Source organism: Silene latifolia, chromosome 6 (assembly GCF_048544455.1).
Source record: "Silene latifolia isolate original U9 population chromosome 6, ASM4854445v1, whole genome shotgun sequence".
NCBI classification, from domain to species: Eukaryota; Viridiplantae; Streptophyta; class Magnoliopsida; order Caryophyllales; family Caryophyllaceae; genus Silene; species Silene latifolia.
The window spans coordinates 58,020,591-58,045,207 of record NC_133531.1 but is presented as its reverse complement, the minus strand read 5'-3'; the positions used below and the strand labels follow the sequence as shown (position 1 = coordinate 58,045,207).

General features: G+C 37.7%; 1 protein-coding gene and 1 non-coding gene across 2 annotated transcripts; one reads left to right on the top strand and one right to left on the bottom strand.

Annotated features, from left to right (window-relative positions):
* The first annotated feature begins 12,912 nt into the window (after nt 1-12,912).
* LOC141589434 (small nucleolar RNA R71) lies at nt 12,913-13,019 on the top strand. The gene has a single exon (XR_012520373.1). It is a non-coding gene; the product is annotated as a small nucleolar RNA R71 (small nucleolar RNA).
* A 6,810-nt stretch (nt 13,020-19,829) lies between these two features.
* LOC141586814 (protein SLOW GREEN 1, chloroplastic-like) lies at nt 19,830-23,297 on the bottom strand. Its single transcript, XM_074408179.1, has 4 exons — nt 22,521-23,297; nt 20,974-21,120; nt 20,648-20,728; nt 19,830-20,339 (listed from the first exon to the last, which is right to left on the bottom strand). The coding sequence occupies exons 1-4, from the start codon at nt 23,169-23,171 to the stop codon at nt 20,151-20,153; spliced, it is 1,068 nt and encodes a 355-aa protein (XP_074264280.1). The 5' UTR covers nt 23,172-23,297; the 3' UTR covers nt 19,830-20,150.
* Between the last annotated feature and the right edge of the window lie 1,320 nt (nt 23,298-24,617).

Here is a 24,617-nt window from a genome sequence, read left to right as displayed (position 1 = left end):
TCTGCATCAAATCAAACATCTACCAATTCTTCATATGATAATTTTAACTGATTAAAACAACATTATGAAAAATAAAAATGGAAATCTCGCATCAAAAAGAACAAACACCGGCTGCAAACATTTTTTTTAATCGGCATTAACAACAACAAAAAACAGTCGTGCCCTAATTTTTTCGGAAACCCTAAAAGTTTACATACAATTTTTATGAAAATCATCAAAATTAAAATTCGTGGCCTTTGCTCTGATACCACTTGTGGGAAATAATCTGTATACTTCCCTTAAAATTGAAGGATTATAACGAATTTAATTAAGATGATCACTAGTCATAAATAAAATACATAAACGAAATAAAGGATTCAGAAATAACCTTCGGTCCTAGCAAATATGGCCTAAGAACAATATCAAAGTAGATATTCGCCTATCAGTTGCACCCAAGACGATATGAGATATGCCCTTTGATAATGCTAGAATCGATCCAAATTTTCTGTAAAAATTTTGGTTGTTTTTTTTTTTTGTGTTTTTCTGATGAGGGAGGAGGCTAGGTTAAAAGAGAATTAGGGTAGAAAAATGATCTACCTTTCCTTCTTATTGTTAACCGAAATATGGGAGTGAATTAGGGAGATATAATCTACCCTAATTCGGCCCATCTAACCGAGATAAGGAGTATGGTCTCCTTATTTTTGGTTATTTCAAAAATGTATAAAATGTGTTAAATTGTCATCTAGTGAGGATCAAACCCATGACCTCTTGGTTTGTGTACCCTCACTATTACCACTATGACACATTCAACTTGTTGATATTAAATATAACCGATTACATTTAATTACGAATTAACAGATTAATTCGTCCAAGCTAACATTACATACATTTAATTAAATATAACTTATTATATTTAATTTACGAATTCACAGTTAATTCGTCTCAACTAATATTATTTAATCTTCATTAAATAATTGTCTCATCAACACATTGACTAACTATTTAGTCATATTAGGCATCAATGTGATCATATTTCTATAACCACATCTCTCAAACACATCCTATAGGTGTGACCTTTAGGGACCAGTTGATCACCGCCATCTGTATGATAATAATGTCAAACTTTCTAGCAAGCCAACCGTTATTAGGTAAACGTTGATCAACTGATTAAATATACGAAGTATACCCTTGTGAACCTGTAAGAGATTTACAAATGTTATCACACTAATTTGTGGAGGACACAAGCTCCAACACAACACACATGATACGTGCATTTTATATAGTCTTTTTAGGCCTTTTCATGCACGTATTTCCATGTTTTTATCGTAGTTTTATGCTACGAAATGCCCCGAATATGCTACTTTGGGTTATTTTGTCTTATTTGCAGGAATGAACCCAAAAGTAATGAAATCATGCCATTTATCGTCCATTTTGCATGCATTTGGAGGAAGAGTGGATTTGGAGCGGAATTATAGCTATCTTGGGATGCGTGAAGCTGTTTCGGGAGCTAAAATGACAAGTCAAAGTCTAACTAACGAGAATTATGAGCTGCTGAAGTTAGTATTCACTCGATCGAGCACTTTACTGGTCGATCGAGTGGTTTTTAGATTGAATAATTAGTCGATCGAGCACTTTATATGGTCGATCGACCAGTTCCATATTAGTGTTTAGTCGATCGAGCACTTTGTTTGGTCGATCGAACGGTCTGAGCTCTGAATTGCTCGATCGAGTGGTTCTAAATCACTCGATCGAGTGGTTTATCCTACGGGCTTGGGCTTTTTAATTTATTTCCGTCAATTAGGTTAAATAATTCCTATTTTCTTATAAATAGGATAGTAGGACGTCATTTGTAATCTCTCTCCTTCTTCTCCTCTCTCTTCTCTTCTCCCCTTTCTCGACTCTTAATACATTGTTCCAGTTACGTTGTTCTTCCTTGATTCCGGATCTATTTCAGTAATTTTTTCTCTCCCTTTTCCTTTTTAATTTAATGTTTATTTCTCTTCCTCTCTTTATTATTTATGTTCTTTATTTAATTATGTCTAGCTAATTCCTTTAATATGTTAGGACTAGGGAAGTGTTGGAGTAAGTGTCCCCGACAATAATGCGATCACAATTGTCGATCATATTGATCACATATTTAAATCTCATACCAAGAATACGAAAGGGATGATATATTACATATATAGTTAACTGGTCCACACATATCGGTAATGATTGGCTGGCTAGAGTTTGACATTACTGTCGTGCGACGGCGGTGATCAGTTGATCCCTTGAGGTCACACCTAAAGGACGATTCCCTTAATTGAAAAGATTAATTAGTTGTATGCCGATACAGATTAATTAATTCCTTAAAATTGAACAAATTATTATCATAAGAGAGAAAATGACATCTTATTATAATGTGATTAAATGAGATTTTATATAGTAATTTAAGAAGTTATATTACTAAAATTAATCGGTGTTTGCGAAACACACGAGATGAGAATGATAAGTCAGTTATAATTACAAGATGTTGTGAATTATACTAACTAGTAATTAAATGACCATTTTATGAGAAAGTAATTTTAAATTACTAGTCAATTTGTTAAATATGATTTATTTAATTTGTAAATGATATTTAATTTGTTAAATATGCATTTTAAATTAAAACATGACATAAGACATGTCACATGTCACATGACATACAATTGTACAATTGACAAAAATAAAATGGACTCCATATTACACTATAGAAACCGAAAATTGGTGGGCTATATGAGTAGTTTTGTCTTTTTCCATTTGTCTTATTCATTTGTCCATAACACTTGATAGTGACATGACCATGGAAAAAGACTTACACATTTGTCTTGTGAAGACAAAAAGAAAAATAATAATGGTCTTAAGACCATATGAAGCCACCGGTTTTGGGATAGTATTGAGAGAGTTTTTCTCAATTTTTATCATTCTTCTTATGTTTAATAAAAACAATACCTTCTCTCTCTTATTCTTCATAAAAGTCCTTTTTATGAATCTAATTTGTTCATATCAATTACTAATAATACTAGTAGTAGTATATGAGTATTAGTAATCAATTTTAAGGTAAACCACATTACAAATATCTAGTACATGTTAGTTTGTGGGATTAAGGGATAGTCTTGGATGCTACTAATTGGAGGGCTTCTATTTTGAAGTCATGAATGTTCATCCAATATTGGAAAGCTCAAGAACTAACAAGAAGGAGATCTTGTTGGTGCCCATTTGACCGAAATTTAAATGGTGAGAAATTGATTTTCTTATCTCTTCTTATTTAGTTTGCATGCATAAGATTTAAATTAATTTTATGACTAAATTTAATTTGTAACATATAAGAATATGTTAAGTAATGAGATATAGATTTCTAACAGGAAGCCGTGGTAGCAATATGTTAGGATTGACATGATTAGATTAGTTTTGCGATAAGAATTGTTTTAAGCAATATAATTGTCATTAGGTTGAATGAATGCATGCAGGAGACCGATTTATTTAGTTACCCCCGACCTGGATCGAAAGATTGGAAGGGAAGGCTTGCTTAATTACAATAGGTGATACCTAATTAGAGCGAAAGCTAAGTTAGGGAGACCCTAGGGCGATTAGAGACCGAAAGGGTATAATCGTAGGTTTAAGGACCGAAAGGTGACGACCTCGCTCTTCTTATCAATAAATTAATCGACTCAGTTGACCCGATAGTGCAGCTGCCACGGTGGACCGACTCCTAGCATATTTCTCTCCTTCTCTTATTGTTAATTTCTCCTGTTTTTATCTTTCTTGCCTTAGCTTCTCTAGTTTAGTTAACACAATCAAAACCCCCAATTGTGACATTAGACAGATAGAATAGACAAGTAGATAGTAAACCGCCTCCCTGTGGAGATCAACCCTACTTACCGCTTACTTCTGTTAGTAGTAGCTAGGTATTTATTTTTGGTACAGAAACGACCGTATCAAATTTTGGCGCCGTTGCCGGGGAGGCAACTATTTATTTGCTTGTTTTATTTCGTCTGTTTTTGGTCTCAAGGAATTTATTCCTTGAGGCAGTTCTAATCTTTTTCCTTGAGTGCTGTTTTGATAGGCCCTACAGGTCCTACCTAGACAGTTCTAGGTGAAAGATTGTCAAAGGGAAGGCTTGAGTACCTTTGACCCATCACCTATGTCCCACTATATGGCGCAGCAGGTGATATACTGCGGGAGATGTGGTTCTGCTGAGCACAATGCAGCCCTTTGCATGGCAGAAACTGACGAGGTCCTCGAGTTCAGGCTTTGGGGACGAGCTAGCCATGCCTCTGTAGTTGTGCCGCCACATCCACCCTACCAATGGCCATCGCAACAAGATCCTCCTGATATACAGAAAGAAGAGATTGCGGAGCTGAAGTCTTTATTGGAAACACTTGCATTCCAAGTGCAAGATGATGATAGACGCACTTGTGCGCGATTTGAGAAGCTCGAGTCCAAATTGCTCGATTAGTCAGCCGAGTCGGATAGTTGGCAACCAGAAGAGGTATACCTTACTGAAAGCGGTTTTTCCCCTGAAGAAACCGTGTTGCCCAATGCTGAGGATGATTTTTATGACTCGGATGACGAATTTCTATCATATTTCAAAAGTTTACACGAAGACTTCAAATTTGTCAGAAGAATCACTCGATCGAGTGACTTATATTAGTCGATCGAGTGAATTTCCAGAAGAAAGTTCTCGATCGAGTGATATTTCTACTCGATCGAGTGATATTTCTACTCGATCGAGTGAAATGCAGGAGGAAAGTACTCGATCGAGTGATAATTCTGCTCGATCGAGTGAGTTGGCCAGTGGGAGCTTTGATTCGTCACTTGGATTCATTCTAGATGACGATTTTGATGATGATAATGGTTACGGTGAATCACCCCTTTTCAAGGCCGAGTTGGATGCACTTGAGACTGAGATTTACGGGATTAAATCCACTGAGGAGGTTGACGAAGAAGCAGCTGAGTCGGTAATTGCTCCTAGTACGGAAAAGGTACTAAATTCTTTTATCTATGATTCCCTCGTTGAGAGCAACCAACCGGAGGTAGTTAACGATAATTCCATTATTGTTTGTTTGAATAATATAATGCCTCATACTACTCATGCTTCGTATTTCAATAATATACCCTCTCCCAGATGGTTAATTAATTTAACTGTCCTTCACCGTACTTGTCATGTCAAAATTGCTAATCTGAATAGGGACCTTAATTTATCGTCTATTGCTCCCGCGCTCCTATATTTTGTGGATAAATTTAGGAGCTCCCATAGGAAATTTGTTAGACTTAAACAGTTTTACATATTCAATTCCTATTTCTTTATTCCACTGTGGTGCTACTTACATTTTTGTGTAGCACATGCGCAGATGTATGATCTCATGCTGCGCGCTTTGAGCTGTTTTGATTGTAACTAATTAGAGAGTCTCGAAGAAAAAGAGGGTCGAGCTGGGACCTGTCTGAAGCTCGCGCTACCCGGAAGGCAATCCGGAGATTTATTTTTATTTGTTTTTCATTTTATTTCAGTTTTAGTTGTAATAAATGGTCTTCGTACCATAAACTACTTCAGCTATGCGTGTTTTGTTAGTTTGCGGGCCACTTTTATTGCGTTTTTGAAGGTATACACTGAGGATCACTCGATCGAGTACTTTATGTACTCGATCGAGCACTTTTGCTGCTAAATCCTCTCGATCGAGCATTTATTTTACTCGATCGAGCACCTGCAAAGAAAGAACAACTCGATCGACCTAATATCCTTTCGATCGAGCAGTTTTGGATGCCCAGTTCACTCGATCGGACACTGTTCGACTGCCATCGAGTGTTATTGACTTGGATTCGCTTCCTGTGACGGTATTCCGGACCTTTAGCAACCTCCCATGTTCATGGTCGGTTTGGGGAGGTCCCTTATTCGCGCAATCTTGTGAGCTTTCCGTATTTACTTCTCTTTCTCTTTCAGTTTGCATTTCCTTTCCATGTTTGGGTACAATGAGGGCATTGTACGGTTTGGTTTGGGGAGGTTATGCATCCATATCTGTGTCTGCATCTTGTTTTTATTTGCATTTATGTTATCACGTTTAATTTCCGTATGCATTGTTGTTTATTTTTCTTATAAAATTTAAAATCTCATAAAAATTGAAAAATTGAAAACAGAAGAAAAATTTCACGTTTATTTTAGCATGTAGGTTGAGTCGGAACGGTAGATTTCAATGATGAAATTGCACTGCAACTGTCTTTTTGCTTAAGCCTTGCATAGACTAATTATCTTTTTAGCTTTGTCTTTTGCATATCTACGAGTTTATGTTAAAATTTAGCTGAACGAATATACTTGACCTGAAATTTTGGCAACCTACTTATAAATTCTAAGATCTAGAGCCTTTTAAACTGGTGTCATTTATGACCGGTTTCATGTAGGATTGTGAGTAGTTACTCCTTGCATATCATGTATCATTAATTTGCACGTATATGAAATTCAATTGCTTTTTGCCTACATACATTCGGGTTAGTGGTTGGTGTCACATGCAGGGAGGTGCTTACAATTCCCTTTCTTTCATTTTTACCCATTTAACTCCACATTAGCCAAATTTGCCTTTTGACCCTTAAGTACATTCCAAATTTAGACTGCCTTGTCAAGCTAGTTTAGTGTATGTTTCTGCGGTACATGTTTCATCGTGCCAAGTTTGGCTTGTTTTATATTGATTCGGAGTTGGTAATCTATGAAAAAAGGGAGGATGATGAAAAAAGACGTGAAAAAAAAGAAAAAAAACGTGAAAAATTCGAAAAAAAAAAGAAAAAGACGTGATAGAAAAAAAAATCAGAAAAGAAAAAAAAGATGTTGTTCAATGAGACGGTTTCTGCTCCTATGCTTTATTTATATCATTTGAGGAGTAAGTTCAGTTTGGTTTGGTGAGTTTTGTGCCAAATAAAGGGCACTCGTGCTTAAATTCATAATTGAGTTGGAAATGGATGTTGTCACATGGTTTTGTTTAGGTAATAGCTTGATCACCTATACCTCCACGTTCCCATAAATGTTTTGCCTTTTTCTTACCCATTGCCTCACTTTACCATATTTTTGTAAGCCCTCGGCTGTGACAGGACCTTGTTTGGTTGGAATGTGTGTACGGTAGCTAGAATTGTCTATCATATTAGTTGCATGCATGTTTATGTAGGTCGTAGTCTAGGTGAGCAACTATTTTTCTTTCTCTCTTACATATTTATGTTCACCCTTTGCTTCATGAGAGAAGAGTGACCCGTGAGCGTCCATTATTAAAGGTCTTGCAAGGTCGACGGTTCAGCTATATTATAAACATGTTATAACTCGTTTGCATTTGACTGTTTTGCTATAAGTGTTAGTTTGTGATGACCGGCTTTTGTCGTCACTTCCGGTACCAAAAACTATTTATAAAGAACCAAATAAAAGTAGTATTTATTCGGGTGTCGAACACAAAGATGGCGGGGGTTAACTTTGGTAATTGGAGGTCAAAGGTTGACCTTCATTTCCCTACTTTATGACTTGTAGCTTTGACCCGTCACTTTGACTCGTCTTGATTCTTATTATTCCGCCTGGCTTTCCCGTTTCACCTACACATTAAATTAATATAATAATAAATTAATATAATAATAATAAAATAATACTAATATTATATAAAACCGACTAATTATTAAATATAACTAATACGACTAATTATTATAAATTAGTAATTAAATGAGCTTATTAGACAATTAAGCACACAAAATCGAGTCGGAATAAAGTATAAATGCGGGTCAAAATACGACTAAAATGCTACTTATCAAATCTCCCCACACTTAAACCTTACTCGTCCTCGAGTAAGCTCATTTAAACTAAACTGAGACCCTTAATATAAAAGACTAGCTAAATTAATAATATCCGATGAGAGGCAATTAACGGGCCTTCTCCGTCCCTTCAACTCACACCGAAACACAATGAGGTATGCATTCCGATGCAAGGCAAGTGGGGGCTTGCGGAAAATTTTGACACATCCAACATTTAAGCACGAATCAACATATAAGATGCATCACAAAAAGCCAAACCGCTTTCCTCATCTAAGCGGCCGTTTTGCTTCAAAATAGAAAGGTCTAGGTTAGGTGAAACCGTCTCAAAACCTCAACGAGGTGCCAACTCCCTAAACGTGGCACAAGCAACCCAAATATGTTCACAAAAGCCAAAGAAACACATTCTAAGGCGGGAAAAGGGGAAGCAAGGCTAGTCCTCCAAGAATGACACGACACGCGCAAGATTCAACCAAAAGAGACCCATGGCTAAGGGGACTTAGACTATCGACAACCTCACGGATTTCACTCGTCACTCATTTAAAGACCGGGTGTTTTTTTGTACAAAAAGTAGCCCAAACACTCTCCTACTGCGACTCGTGAGAACGTGCCCGCAATCTAATGTGTAAGACCGTCCTATGTCCAAATGAGATGCAAAAAGTACAATGCACAAGCCATGAAATAAGGGTTGTAACGAGGCTAAGGAGTAGGACGAAACGGGATTGGTGCAAGCACCGTTTGGACATGTGGAGTTCAAATCAAGAATTGTCGACACATCACAACCATTTCTTATTGCAACACATGAGACACGTCTATGCCCTAACATAGCATGGATCACCAAAACTATGCAAAAATTGCATAAACCCAACTCAAATTGGAAAAACTTTGAAAGTACTCCTCTTATTTCAACAAATGGTAACGTCTACACCCTAACAAAGACTCGGTTTCTCAAGTCTTGCAAAAATTGTGTAAACCCGACTCATTTTGGAAAAACATCAAATTGCCCCTTTATTTAGCAACGGCTCTTTCTACCCCGTTTAATGATGAGGAGGGGTGTTGCTTGCCTTTTTCTTCTTTTAACACAAATATATACAAAACAACCAACTCTTTTTTTGAATTTTTCACAACTTTTTCACTTTTCTATTTTGTTTTTTTTTCATTTCTTTTTCAAAACCTCTTAATTATATACAATGCCAAATGCATACCAAGTTCCGACCCAAGTGGATATGTATACTATCCACCACTATGACCCGAATCACCTCCTACAACACTACTACAAAACCGACCAATTCTTGATCAAGGAAGGGTGGTTATGGGATGTAGCTATTTTAGTGAGTTTGCCAAATGAATAGGTTGAGGCTCAAAGGGGGTGAATCAAAAAGGGAGATAATGGAAGGGACAAAACAAGGCAATTTGGCTATGTGAGGTTCATATGCATGTGGAAACAAATTTTATTTCATAACTTGTGCACAAAAAATGAAATGCAAATCATGGCCTAAGGACGGAATGACACACTTATGCGTCTAGACATAACACGTCTCGCGAGGAGACCTACTCACAATCCTTATTGGGGGTCGGGTATGAATGCACCGACCCTAGGAGGCTCTAATCCTCACACTTGAGTAGCTAAGTCGAGGTCTAGGTCTAGCCTACGGTCCTCTCGGTCTCACAAGGCGGCCAAAACTTGGTGGACATGCCCTTTTTCCATATGCTAACCATGTGACACGGGTGTGAGCCATGGGGAGGGGGAAGACACGGTCAAGACATAAATCATCATTGGAGTATCATAATCCCTCCCTAGACCACATTTTTCAAAAACATGTATTCACAAACTCAATGCAAACGCAAATTAAGCACAAACAAATATATACAAGACACATTGCATGCGGAAATTAAACAAACATAAATTGAAACGTGCAACAAGTTTTGACTAATCCTAGCAACACATCAACACCAAAAATCCACAAGTTCCCCAAGGGAACATCCAAGGCACAAAATCCCATTCTCCTTCAAATATACAATATACAAAAAGAAAGAACGGTAAAGGAGTAAGAGATTAGATCGAGTTTACCAAGCGACTTCTAGCTCCTTTTTGCCTCAAATGGTCAATGCATATGCCAAAGGTTAGCCAAACATATATATACAATGCAATATTTTTGTATTTTTCAGAAAATTTTCAATTTTTAGGCATTTTCTTAATTTTTCTTAAATTTACAAGTATATAATGATATGAACAAATATAGACAATATTCACAAAGTGGATATTTCCCTCCCCACACTTGAAATTTACATTGTCCTCAATGGAACAAAGTATAGGGACAGAATAGGAAAAATAAACAACATATTTTTGGTGGTTTTTGAATTTTTCGAAATTAAAGAACATGTTTTTGGATTTTTTTTGAATATTTGAAAATAAATAACATGTTTTTGTATTTTTTAAAATGATGGAATTTCCTCCCCACACTTGTTTATTTACATAATTCTTGATGGGAATAAATGTGTGGAGGAAATTCGGAAATGAAATACATGTTTTTGTTGATTTTTTTTTTATTTTTCAAATTTTTAGTGATTTTCAAATAAATATGCAATGCATGATCTAATCTATATGCAAAATTGAAATACGATGCAACTATACTATATGAATGCAAAGAGAGCTAATTTGGATTAGCTCCTTATCGGATCATGTCACTAAATGCAAAATGAGGTAAAAACTTAATTAAAGAGAGGAAGAATATATACAATGCGGTGGTTCTTAAGTAACTCCACCAAACCTCTTCATTCAAAGACTTCATTCAACCGGGATCAATATCCCGAGATCCCACCAACCTTCTACCTTCAATACAAGGATCAACAACACATGAACCCTTGTTCTTCATCATCAAAGCATGCAACTTACTCATGGCATCTTGAACTTCTTGCCATTTTCGGTTAATTTCTTCTTCAAACTTTTCCTTAGTCTCTTTGTCAACATTAGGGTCACATACCCTTTTTCCTTTCGATCTCTTCCTCCATCTTTTTGGCTTCTTCTTTTCAATTCCCGGTTTTGATTTTGGAGGGGTATTGGTGCTAGAATTGAACTCGGTTTCCCAAGTCTTGCCCATTTCCCCACACTTATCTTTAACATTCACTTCTTTTTCAAGGAACTTATCCGGTGGCTCATCATCAACTTTCGGCTCACAAGCAATTAAGAGCTCCATGTTCTCATCTTCATTCTCATGGAGTTCTAATGTTTCCACGGCAAACATGTTTTGAACCACGGTTTTCTTTGAAGCATGTGGTAGCTTGAATTCAACTTTTTCCTTCCCAACTTTGAATGACAATCGTCCCTCTTTGACATCTATGATAGCTCCTCCCGTGGCCAAAAATGGCCTACCAAGAATGATACGGGAGCGTCTTCCCATAGGAATGTCCAACACAATAAAGTCGGTAGGAATTGAAAGCTTACCAATTTGAACCATGATATCCTTGAGAATCCCATTTGGAGATTTGATTGTTCCATCGGCAAGTTTGATTGTAATGGAAGTGCGGGCTAAACTTGAAATATTCAACCTCTTCACAAGGGCAAGTGGTATGACACTCACACTTGCCCCTAAGTCACACAAAGCACTATCCACCTTTTGGTCACCAACGGTACATGGAATTGAGAAACTCCCGGGGTCATCAAGTTTGACGGAAATTTCTTTAGACTTGACTACATTGCACTCTTCACTTGAGGCATCAAGCTCATGTCTACTAATGTCCACTCTTCTAGAAATGACTTCTTCTTGCTTGGCCAAAGAGTGTTCTTCTATCATCACCACCTCTTCTTCTTCCGGGCTCTTCTCAACTTCTACCATCACATTTGGTGATTTCACAATTTCTTCAAGCACAAATTCTTCACTCATAGTGGTTGGTGAAGTCATAATCATCTCTCCCTTACCCGGGTCAACTTCAACATCCAAGCTTGTACCATGAATTGTCATTATTTGCTCAAGCACATAGTCTTCTATGCTCTCTTTTTCGGGCTCACGGTCAACTTCTTGGAATGTTTCCATAGCCATGGAAAAGGGAGTAGTGTAAGATAACTCCTCTTGACTTGGCAAATCAAATGACTCTTCTCTTTCCTCTTCAACTCCAACCATGATAGCATTAACTTCCTTTGCCTTTATAGGGTCTCTTGGATTTTGCCCTTGTCTTAGAAGTACACCCGGTGGTTTTTGAGAACTCATGAGAGCTTGGGAAGCCATCTTAGCTTCAAGACTCTTGATTTGTTGTTGGGTATTACTTGCCAAATCCCCTATCAACTTCACCAAGTTTTCATATTTATCATCTCCCATGGTATTGCTTGCTTGGGGTGGTGGCTCTTGGTTGAAAGGTTGGTTGAAAATTGGAAGAGAAAAACTATATCCTTGATCTTTAAAGTTGGAATTTTGGTTGTTCCCTTGGTACCCTTGATTGAACCCTTGATTTTGCCCTTGGTTGTACCTTTGATTATTGTTGTATCCTTGATTGAACCCATTGTTGTTGTTCCATTGATTGAATCCTTGGCCAAACCCTTGGTTAGCTTGGTTTCCTTGGTTTCCTTGGTAAAAGTTTTGATTACCTTGGTTCCCTTGGTTACCCTTATAATCTTGATATGCTTGAGATTGGTTGGCAAAGTTTTGGTTGGATCCTTGGTTGTTGTTAAATGAGGGTCTAGGTGGACGGTTGGAAAAATTGTTAAATGCTTGGAAAGCATTCACCTCTTGCACATTGTTCCCATCAAAGTTGTTGTAATTGTTGGCACACAAGTCATATGTGTGACCACTTCCTCCACAAAGTTCACAACTTGAGACTTGAGCCACTTCCTCCATGGGTGCCCCATGTGAGGTTGCGGCTTGGTGCACTTGATTTCTTTGAAACTTCTCAAATTGTTTTGTGAGTAAGTCGAGCTTGGCATTTGTCTCGGAGTTGGAGGAGTTTTCCTTAGGAAACTTCCCATTCCTTCTTAGCATGTTTCCTCTAGAACCATAGTTTGCTTCCGAATCTACCATTTTCTTGATCAATGTCGTGCCCTCTTCATCACTCAAGTGATCAAATCCTCCCCCCGCGGAGGCATTTACCATCTCCTTAGTCCTCGGTAGCAAAGTTTGGAAGAATGTTTGAGTGATGTACCATTCCGGTATTCCATGGTGGGGGCAACTTGCTATCAAGTCTTGATAACGGTCCCAAGCTTCACCCAAAGATTCTCCATCCTCTTGTTGAAACGTATGAATCTCATTACGAAGCATCGCGGTCTTTGAGGAAGGGTAATACTTGGCCATGAATGCTTTAGCCAGAGCATCCCAAGTAGTGAAAGTATCCGGTGGGTGAATGTTCAACCATCGGTCCGCTTTGCCCGTCAATGAAAACGGAAACAACATCATTCTCAAGGTGTCTTCGGACACCCCATTCTTCTTCATCATTGAAACTTTTCTTTTAAACTTCCGGAGATGAGCATGGGCATCCTCTTCAATATGCCCCCCGAACAAATCCTTCTCAATCAACCCGACTTGGGCGGGATGCATCTCAAAGTTGTTGGGAGCCAAGGCGCCAAAATTAATTGGGTCACAAGCATCATTGTGGTTAGGACGGTTATGGTCACGTAAAGCCATTGGTGGTAGATTTGGTATATGAGGGGGTGGTGTTTGAGGTGGAGTATTTGGGAGTTGGAAATTGTAGAAAGGATTTTCTAGGGGGTGATCAATGGTGTTGTTTGGTTGTTGTTGTGTTGTGTTTTCAAAGAGAGGTTGGGTGGGTGAATTTGCTTGGTTTATGGTTGCTTGAGAAGAGGTTCTAACCCTTGCAATGGTCCTATTCCTTAAGGCTCTAAAAAGCCTTTCGGGATCGGAGTCAAAGAGCAAAGCTTGGTGGTTCCTCCTAGGCATACAACTTGACAAACCGTAAGACTCCTAGTGCTTTTACACACTAGGGTAAGGCAAAAATCACACACACTCTACAAGAAGCACACAAGCTACACAAACAAGCAAACAACCAGTAAAGACTAAAGCTAGAAACTTCAACTAACTAAGCATAACCTAACGCCATCCCCGGCAACGGCGCCATTTTGATGACCGGCTTTTGTCGTCACTTCCGGTACCAAAAACTATTTATAAAGAACCAAATAAAAGTAGTATTTATTCGGGTGTCGAACACAAAGATGGCGGGGGTTAACTTTGGTAATTGGAGGTAAAAGGTTGACCTTCATTTCCCTCCTTTATGACTTGTAGCTTTGACCCGTCACTTTGACTCGTCTTGATTCTTATTATTCCGCCTGGCTTTCCCGTTTCACCTACACATTAAATTAATATAATAATAAATTAATATAATAATAATAAAATAATACTAATATTATATAAAACCGACTAATTATTAAATATAACTAATACGACTCATTATTATAAATTAGTAATTAAATGAGCTTATTAGACAATTAAGCACACAAAATCGAGTCGGAATAAAGTATAAATGCGGGTCAAAATACGACTAAAATGCTACTTATCAGTTTGCTTGCATTAAATTGGCTTAAGTGGGCATTTGTAGCAAGCTCTGAGTTATCTTTTCCGTTCCCATTAGTTTGCATTTAGTTTACTCGAGGACGAGTAAAGGTTTGGTTTGGGGAGATTTGATACGTGCATTTTATATAGTCTTTTTAGGCCTTTTCATGCACGTATTTCCATGCTTTTATCGTAGTTATATGCTACGAAATGCCCCGAATATGCTACTTTGAGTTATTTTGTCTTATTTGCATGAATGAACCCAAAAGTAATGAAATCAAGCCATTTATCGTCCATTTTGCATGCATTTGGAGGAAGAGTGGATTTGGAGCGGAATTATAGCTATCTTGGGATGCGTGAAGCTGTTTCGGGAGCTAAAAGGACAAGTCAAAGTCTAACTAACGAGAATTATGAGCTGCTGAAGTTAGTATTCACTTGATCGAGCACTTTACTGATCGATCGAGTGGTTTTTAGATTGAATAATTAGTCGATCGAGCACTTTATATGGTCGATCGACCAGTTCCATATTAGTGTTTAGTCGATCGAGCACTTTGTTTGGTCGATCGAACGGTCTGAGCTCTGAATTGCTCGATCGAGTGGTTCTAAATCACTCGATCGAGTGGTTTATCCTACGGGCTTGGGCTTTTTAATTTATTTCCGTCAATTAGGTTAAATAATTCCTATTTTCTTATAAATAGGATAGTATGACGTCATTTGTAATCTCTCTCCTTCTTCTCCCCTCTCTTCTCTTCTCCCCTTTCTCGACACTTAATACATTGTTCCAGTTACTTTGTTCTTCCTTGATTCCTGATCTATTTCAGTAATTTTTTCTCTCCCTTTTCCTCTTTAATTTAATGTTTATTTCTCTTCCTCTCTTTATTATTTATGTTCTTTATTTAATTATGTCTAGCTAATTCCTTTAATATGTTAGGAATAGGGAAGCCGTGGTAGCAATATGTTAGGATTGACATGATTAGATTAGTTTTGCGATAAGAATTGTTTTAAGCAATATAATTGTCATTAGGTTGAATGAATGCATGCAGGAGACCGATTTATTTAGTTACCCCCGACCTGGATCGAAAGATTGGAAGGGAAGGCTTGCTTAATTACAATAGGTGATACCTAATTAGGGCGAAAGCTAAGTTAGGGAGACCCTAGGGCGATTAGAGACCGAAAGGGTATAATCGTAGGTTTAAGGACCGAAAGGTGACGACCTCGCTCTTCTTATCAATAAATTAATCGACTCAGTTGACCCGATAGTGTAGCTGCCACGGTGGACCGATTCCTAGCATATTTCTCTCCTTCTCTTATTGTTAATTTCTCCTGTTTTTATCTTTCTTGCCTTAGCTTCTCTAGTTTAGTTAACACAATCAAAACCCCCGATTGTGACATTAGACAGATAGAATAGACAAGTAGATAGTAAACCGCCTCCCTGTGGAGATCGACCCTACTTACCGCTGACTTCTGTTAGTAGTAGCTAGGTATTTATTTTTGGTACAGAAACGACCATATCAACACATATGATGACCAAACCCCAAACCCCCAAATTAACCCAAAACAATAATTAGGACCAAACCCTAAAAGACAACCTATTAGCTGATTACAAGAACTAGAGACTTACCAAAGAAATCGAGACAAGAGACGGAAGTGTAGACTTGCGATCGATCAATTAGGCTTGAGAGTGATTAGAGTGATTAGAGAGATATGAGCGTCGTTGAGTTTTGGTAAAAATGATTTAGAAACCGTAAAAGCGTAATTTATAATAATCCCTAATCACCTTAACCAAACTGCGGAATTTAACCCGTCAGACCGGATACTCGGTCGAGTATTGAGCATACTCGGTCGAGTATTACCATACTCGGCCGAGTATTCCTGGACAGTAGCCTGACCAGAAACACACGACGCGCTACTCGGCCGAGTTAACCCTATTCGGCCGAGTTTACTAGACTCAAAAAACCGTGGTATTACACTATTGAAGGGCAAATTGAAAGAACAATTATTCAAAGATTAAAGTGCTTTGTGTAAAGGTTTAAAGACTAATATACTCCTAATCTAGAGAGTTTTCTAATCTAACCATAAGCAAGCCTAAGCATTCATAAACATGACTAATTAGAAATATTACAAAATAAGGTATTTATATGGGTTATAAGATTAGGGTTAACTAAGGGTTTAAATGAAGGATAAGCCCATAAAACGAATCCATCTTCTTGCAAGGCTCCAGAGTAGCTCGTGGGGATTGGCTCTAGAATGGGGATATCTGCTCAAGAACTCGTGCGAGCTCCAGGGGAACTCGCACGAGTTGTGCAGGAACTCGCTCGAGCTCAGCTGGTATTCCTCTCCCATGGTGCTTGCTGCTCCATAATCCGTGGGGATGGTACATGGGCTCGTGGGGATTGTTACTAAAGTGGCTGAAACTCGGACCCGCGGATAGACCCAGACCCTACCCTTACCCATAGGGTCCGGGTATGGGTCCTCAAATTTTAGACCCTTGCGGGTCTAGGTCGGGTACGGGTCCAAAGGAAAAATCTCGGGTCCGGGTCCGAGTTTAGGTTGACCCTACCCAGACCCTACCCATTGCCATCCCTACACATAACCCTATTGATCATTTCTGTTACTTATAAAAAATTTATTCCTAAAAATTCATGGTGGGCACGTGCCCACCCGGACGTCCCCTAGATCCGCCCATGGTTCTTGAGCAAGTTTGTTAAAATTTCTACGAATAAAAGAAAAAGAGACACTCTCCAACAAATCACAAATAGCATAAATATCGTCATAGATCAAATGGATGAATACTTGGGTTTGAGAATTGAGACTGATCAATCAACTTTTTTGGCTGACCGGGTAGATTCGGCCTAGTAGACATTCGACATAACATGAGCCATGACATGACATGACAGCCCATGAACAACTCTACCGACAATTAACACTTCATACTCTGTGTAGCTATTACTGTAGAAGGGAATTAGGGGGTGTTTGGTTGGAGTTTTTGGCATGGATCGGAATGGATTCAATCCATTCTAATGTTTGATTGGAGGGTTTTGGAATGGAGTTAGATACCCAATGGATTCTAACTCCATTTCAACCCCTTGGAATCTCATACCCATGTATAAACCCAAGTTTCTAAATCCATTCCACCATATTACTATACTCAATCCATTCCAAGATCGAACCAAACACTTGTGAGCAAGAATGGGGTTCTAACTTCGTACTTTTATGGTATTACAATTCATTCAATCCATTCTGATACTTTGAATCAAATCACCCTTAGAAGATTGTTAAAAAAAGGTGTGATCTAATATTCAAATTTATTTCGATCATCACAGATTCTATGAGATATGATGGCAAAGGATATATTTACGCAGAGTATAAGTGAACTCAATTTGGCCACTAACGTTATAAATTTGAAGTTGCATAAACATAACCGATTTATTATTTATTTACTGTTATTGCCTCCTATTGGGCTGATAAAATTCATCCTATGGTTCGATAAAGGCATCCTTAAATATTGATGCACTACGACTACTCTACCGGAACTGAAGCAACCCGTCTAAGGTTCAATGAAGGCATCCTCAAGCCCCCACTAAGCATCTGATTCATACTCTTTCATTGGATACAGGATACTTGTGACCTGAGAGCTGAGAGCTGATCAGGCATACCGCATACGACCTGTCTCTGTTTTTATTGCTATCACCATATGAGATGCATAACATAGGACAAAGTCGTCGTTAGTTGTACAACGGCTTTCACTGAGTATTACTCGTATTCAAATATAGTGACCTTTACCTTCCTTTCCTTTTAAGAGAAATTTGTGAGGTTGACTTCAAAGCTGAGCTATTGTCATGTGATGACATTGTTTATGCCAAATTGTTTAGTTTGATATTGTTCTTGGCATGAGTCATTGACTCATTGCAGGAGTAGATGAACTGTGAAGTGTGAACATGCTTACTCAGACTCTAGGATGTGGAACATAAAGATCATAGCACCCACAAACTTTGAGAAGTGCCGAACGCCGATGGGATCTTTCTAGCTATGATGGGCAAATCTTTAAGTTAAACGACTTCTACTGAGATCATATCCTGAATTGAGGTTGAATACCATGTCTCATAGTATATATACTCCTGCAGTCCTGCCTTCAAAAGGTCTCTCCCAAATGAACCAATATAGCACTAAAGCTTCATACAAAAATATTAGCTGGTCATGCTTTTTCCTCCAAAAAAAAAAAAAAAAATAAGCTGGTCATGCCACCAAATAAAGTAGGATGCGAGCAAGGACTCGGAGCAGAACTCAATTAAGAGCAGAACCCAGTTACGGAAATTGTATCAAAACAATAAATCCATGATACCATTTTCTAATTTCAAATTACTTCTTTTTTCACTACTTGAACATTCATTATGAACTCCTTTTATTGGGGGGGTTGGTAAGAAAGAAATGAACAGGCTAAAACAGAAGTTGTTTGCTCAACAATCCCGAGATAGAAGAGTCAGCTAGAAACAATCCTAGGAAGGAAGAAATTTGGTGGGAAAAACCTAGAAACGGTTTCCTAAAGCTAAATTTTGACGGATCGAGAATAGAAGGTAGTAAAGCTGCCTTAGGATATTCAATAAGAGATCACAATGGTAAAGTCGTTTTGTTAGGAGCAAAAAAGTGCGGTTCCAATAGTATTCTTGTTGCGGAAGCTCTCGCTTTAAAAGAAGGCATTTTAGCAGCTAAATATTTAGGAATCTCAAAGTTAATTGTGGAGGGTGATAATTTATGTGTGATTAACTCGATTAGAGGTACCTGGCAAATTCCTTAGGAAATTTCTAGTATTATTAAGGATGTGAAATTAGACCTTCATTTTTTTGATGAAGTGATAATTAAACAATGCTTTCGTGAAGCCAACAAGGTTGATGACTTCATAGCTTCTATTGGACATTCATGTCCAACTCTTTCGAGGTGGTTTGATAGCCGGTGGCTTCAACTTACCTCCCTCATTCGAAAGGATGAGATAGGTTGGTCCTACCCCAGAGGATCAACCTAGTTTTCTTACCTTAAAAAAAAAAAAAAAAAAAAAAAAAAAAAAGGTGGTTTGCTCTGTTATTGGCTTCACTCAACTGGCAAAGGGTTTCAAAGGGTTCATACACACTCCCTTAGTCCCTTTGTCTCGAGACTCTCAACCATGCCTATACGTAATGCATTATGGTCCATTTAGACATTTCTTTATGTTTCCATTCTCGGGAAGTTTTTAGAAAATACAATTACAAGTTTATCCATATCCTACCCACCATCTCTCGACCTCCAAACCACAACCTAACTACCCCCCACCCTCCAACCCAGCCACACCACAGCTTCAAAACACCAAAAACCCTCCCTCATCCAAAGCAGTTCTGATTTTGGGTTGGAGGAAGAGGTCAAGTGTGATGTGGGGGTGGGGTAGAGGGTTGTTAGTAGAGACAGTAGAGGATGGAGATGGTTGGGTGAATGGAGAGAGGGAAGAGGTGTGTGAAGTTAAGGGAGTAGCTCCAATAGTAGTAAGGCGGGTCAAGTAGGAAATAAACACCAAAAACCCCACTTGGTTTGATCCAAAAGCAAAAATAAAAATGGATGACATACAGAGTAATACGTATATACAATGGGGTGAAACTTGCAAACAAATTGCAGTCAAGAAAATTTTCTATTAGCCCTTCTAAGTTCTAACCAAGGTTTAAGAAGTCCCAAATGCAAGTTTCCTACAAAACCTAAGAAGCTAGGACAAGTAACCTAATTACTTGAATGCACTGACTGATGATGATGCTCTCTCTCTCTCTCTCTCCCCCCATGACAAATAGTTACAGCCCAATCACATAATAATAAAACCACTTTCGAGAATCTTACTGTGACGGAAAGCGAAGTTTCACAGTGCAATAGTTATGCCTTGTTGTATGGGTGTTGCGTTTTGAACTCCTTCTCCAGCTGTTCTCTTGATTCAGTTTTTGCTGCCAGGACAACATCTTCTAGAAATCCTCTTTGTGGGAATTCTTCTGGAACAAGATTCCGATAGATTTCAAACTGCTCATCAGCTTCTTTCTTTTTGTCCTGTAAGCTGTAAATGATTCCCTGAAATATGGCATGTAACTCATGAGTTACTGCCTGCAAGAAAGCCGCCAAAATGCCAAGGAACAGTTCGAAATAGCGGTTGCAATAGGGTCAGATTAGTCAAGTCACATTGGATTCGGATATTGTCGGGTAATGGTCATCGTCCATTCGGGTCAGTTTTTAGTTTACCGGGGATCGATTCAGATCAATAAGGGATTACATTGTCAGCAATTTCATTAGCTGAATTCAAGTTCATTCAGTTGAATAGTTTCATGTTAAATTGACCAGGCTCATTATAAGTTCAGGTTGATAATTTCATGTTCGGTTACCTGGCATAGGTAAGGCCGAAAGTCTCGAGGATTCTCCATAATCAGCTCTTGGTATTTCTTTGAAGCTTCATCCAGGTCTCCCTGAAGAAAAATAGTATCAGACAATCAGAGCAACACTTGCATGTTCAAGACCATGGCCATTATTTTCTCTGTCGTATACTTCCATCGTAGCCACACGCCATCTTTTATGATTCAGGAAGGCAACTGTTGTTTGGTTTTGAAGTATTTACAAGCTAGTAAAAGTTCAAACAGATGAATAACAGTATATGCTAACATAGTTTAGCATCACCATTCGAAATAAGCTAAAGGATAAATTTGACAATCACCTTGACCAGATGCATTTGTGCAACCAAAATCTTAATGTTTCTCTCTTCAGTAACTCTTTTTTCACGTTGGGCAAGATCGAGAGCTTGGTTCAACATATCAAAAACTGCAGGTCCTTCACGGTTCTTGTGCATTACCATTGCCAAGCCCTGACATGCAGAAGAGTACAGAATAACATAAGAACATCCTGTCACGATATCATTATGACAGGATCACTTCTAGGGCCTTATCATACTGATAAGATTTAAGACACGGACTAATCTCATCGGTGTACAGATAGCAGTTTCCCAAGTTTGTGCATAGCATTGACCCATATCAATAGAATGAGACGACATAGCTTTTACGTTAGCGGGCACCTATTACCAATTGGTTTTAAGATGAAACCTCACATCTGCCCACTTGCCTCTATCACTCTATGGGAGTCTTGCAAGGGACTCAACAGTACACTAATAAACATGAATATACAAGTGGATTTAACTCCTCAATGACATGAGTTAGTGGCGATTAGTGCTTAGAGGTGACTGTCACAGTAAGCAGGCATCGATTAGAGTATAAGGAGTTAAGTGTATAACTGCACTCCAACCATCTGGTGTAAAATTACCACAACTTGAAATGAATAAAATACCCAAACCACGAAATCCCTGATTGTTTTTCTTTTTTTCCATCAAACCCCGACACCCCCCATGGACTGAATACATCTTTCTGAAGTACAAGGGACACTAGACACTGGTAAAAGGCCAAAAGATACGTAAACAGATACTCCCTCTGTCCCGGTCATTTGTTGTCCTTTTCTATATTGGGAGGTCTCAGTGAGTTGTTGTCCTTTATATTTTAAGAATGAACTTGATGAACAATTTGATCATTCACACTCAATTTGTTCCACTTGTCATTTAGTAATTGGCCCCTTTCTTTTTCATTGGTCTTTGTGCCAAAAGCAAAGGACAACAAATGACCGGGACGGAGGGAGTCTTCCTAATCAGTAATCCGTAGCAAATAAGTAAAATTTCATGTTTTCTAGAAGCTGTTGACTTAAGAGCTTAGTGTGATTCCAAGACTTCAAATTCAAGTCCCTTTCTTTCTACAGCTCGAAACATTCATATTCATCTTAAGATCAAGCAAAAAAATTTAGCTCCCAAACAACTGTGGCAACAAACACTCTCCTGAACTACATCGATTCAAAGCTATCACACTGACGATTAATGTTGGCATTATCATCCACATAGCCATATCAAATTATCAACCAGTCCTCTAAATCACTGAAATCTAAATTTAGTCTCTAATCCCCTTAACAATTGATACAACAACAGTAAAGCATTACCTCAGTGCTTTAAGTGCACAAAATTAAACGTACCATAATAAGCAAATACAACAAGACAACCAACACTATTAAGCTAAAAATCTTACAGAAATAACATAAACACCACAGCATTAAAAAGATACTCCCATCCGTACCAATCATTTGTTTACCTTCGGTTATTAACCCGTCACAAAGAATATAAAAGGTAAGCAAATAATCGGCACAAAGGGAGTAGAAAGTTGATAAACTTACATGCAAAGCCCTAAGCAAAAGAGGTCTTTCCTTAAGAACATCCTTAAACAATCTCTTAGCTTTACTAAACTGTCCCATCATCTCATAACAAAGAGCTTGCAATAACCTCCACTCAACTTCTCTAGGTTCAATATCAATCAACATTTCCACATATTTAACAGCTTCTTTTGTCTTCCCTTTCCTCATCTTTACATTCACCACCATCTTCAAAGCTTCCACATTTCTTGGTTGTTGCTCTAATAACTTCACATACATCTCCTCATCTTCCTCAACTACACCACCACTTCCTTCCTTGGTTTCTTTCTCAAGTTTTTCCTCTAAATTTACATCATTTTTTTGGATTGGTGATGCTAATACAGACCTGCAATTAAATGAACCCACCAAAATTATGGACCCAAAGATCAGTTTTAAAGCATTTTTTGACACAAAGTCTGGAACTTTTTTGTGGATGGAGGGTAAATGGGGTAAAATGGGTGAATTTTGAGGGTGGTTTTTTGGGAGACATGCTGTGATTGGAGAAACTGGTGTTTTAGAGAATGTTATGGAGTGTGGATTGCTGTAAATGATGTGGGAATAGTTGTTTGAGAGATTGGAGAAGTGTATGAGAGGGTGTGAATTGAGAGAGATTGTGTTAATTGACAAGAATGCCATTTTGGGGAAATGAGAGAGGACATGAACTATGTTGGCAACTATGGGAAGGGGTTGATGTCCATTAAAACTTGAGAAAGCTTCAACCTTGGGGGTTTGGGGTTTTGATCCTCAAAGCCTCAAAGGGGTTTGTGCTAATCAATTAGTCTCCTGAAGACTGAAGACATGTAGTATCCGGCTTTACCTTGTGATGGGTCGGGTTACATACCAAATTTAGTGAAAATGAATAAAGTGACAATTCTTATACCATACACCCATGTGTATGGTGTATGGTGTATGGTACTCCCACCCCCATGATCTTTTCTATTGTAGTGGTTAGTGGGTAGTTTTTTAAAATAGCACATTCATTTAAATGGCTAAAAAATACACAAATAGGATTATACATCCAGTTGTACCATAAGCATAGTACAACCAACGTATAAGAATTCGGGTTTATATGTATTCTTTCTGAGCTAATTTAAAGTTCATGTTTTTAATATGTAAACGAGTGAGTTCAATATTTTCTAATAAAGCTCATATTCTTTAACATAAAACTCGGATACTTTATCACAAAGCTCAGATTCTACACCGTACAACATATACAACTGGTTGTATAGTCCATGAATTGACCATGTTGAATAATAGGTTCATTGATTTGAAAGAGTGTTCAAAATGGAATCATATATGAATTCAGATGGTCACGACATAAAAAAGGGTGGTTTGTGTAAAAATGATATTATCTTAGTCTGAAATGTAACCATTATAAGATTGAAAGGTAGGCATCCTCCTTATATACTTAAAGAATAAGAGAGCTTTAATATTTTCCCGTCTAAACCAAGCTGATTAATTCCATTTATATGTTTACAATTGGGCCAATAGCCCAATACTGATTAATTCCATTTATATTGTTTTTACTTCTAAACGGAAAAACTGCGAATAATATATATTTTACTTACACTTTAATTTAATATCAATTTCTATTCTATACTACGTGAACATTTAAAATTTGTTAATTTTTTTGATTTAACATATACAGTACATAAGTATATTTATTACAACACAGATACACACAAAATAGTTTCAACAATTTTCTATAGAGTAACCGTGTTGAACCTTTTCTTTTCTGTCTCTTAATACAAAACATTACTAATAGACAATAATAGTAGATTTTATTCTATAATTAAATTTCAATGAAGTTAAAATAAATTAAATATAATTAGATAATTGTTAAATTATCTAATGTTCCTTTCTAAAAAATCGCATGTGCGCGAGATTTATAATAGTTACAACATTAAGAAAAATGGTGACATATTACTTTGTCTTAAAAATTTGACCATTTTACAATATGTTTTGTAGGATTAATAGTGATGATAATTTTTTTGGGGGAATGTAACAGTGAGATTTTGATGGTTCAAAGAAACAAGGAAAATGAAAGAGGGTTGGATGAGGTGTTATCAATGGAGGTTCACG

Coding starts and splice junctions, on each gene's coding strand:
- LOC141586814 (XM_074408179.1), bottom strand. CDS start 23,171: ATGGCATTCTTGTCAATTAACACAATCTCTCTCAATTCACACCCTCTC. Junction 20,729..20,973: donor CACAAATGCATCTGGTCAAG/GTGATTGTCAAA, acceptor ATTTTTCTTCAG/GGAGACCTGGATGAAGCTTC. Junction 20,340..20,647: donor TTCGGCCTTACCTATGCCAG/GTAACCGAACAT, acceptor GCCATATTTCAG/GGAATCATTTACAGCTTACA.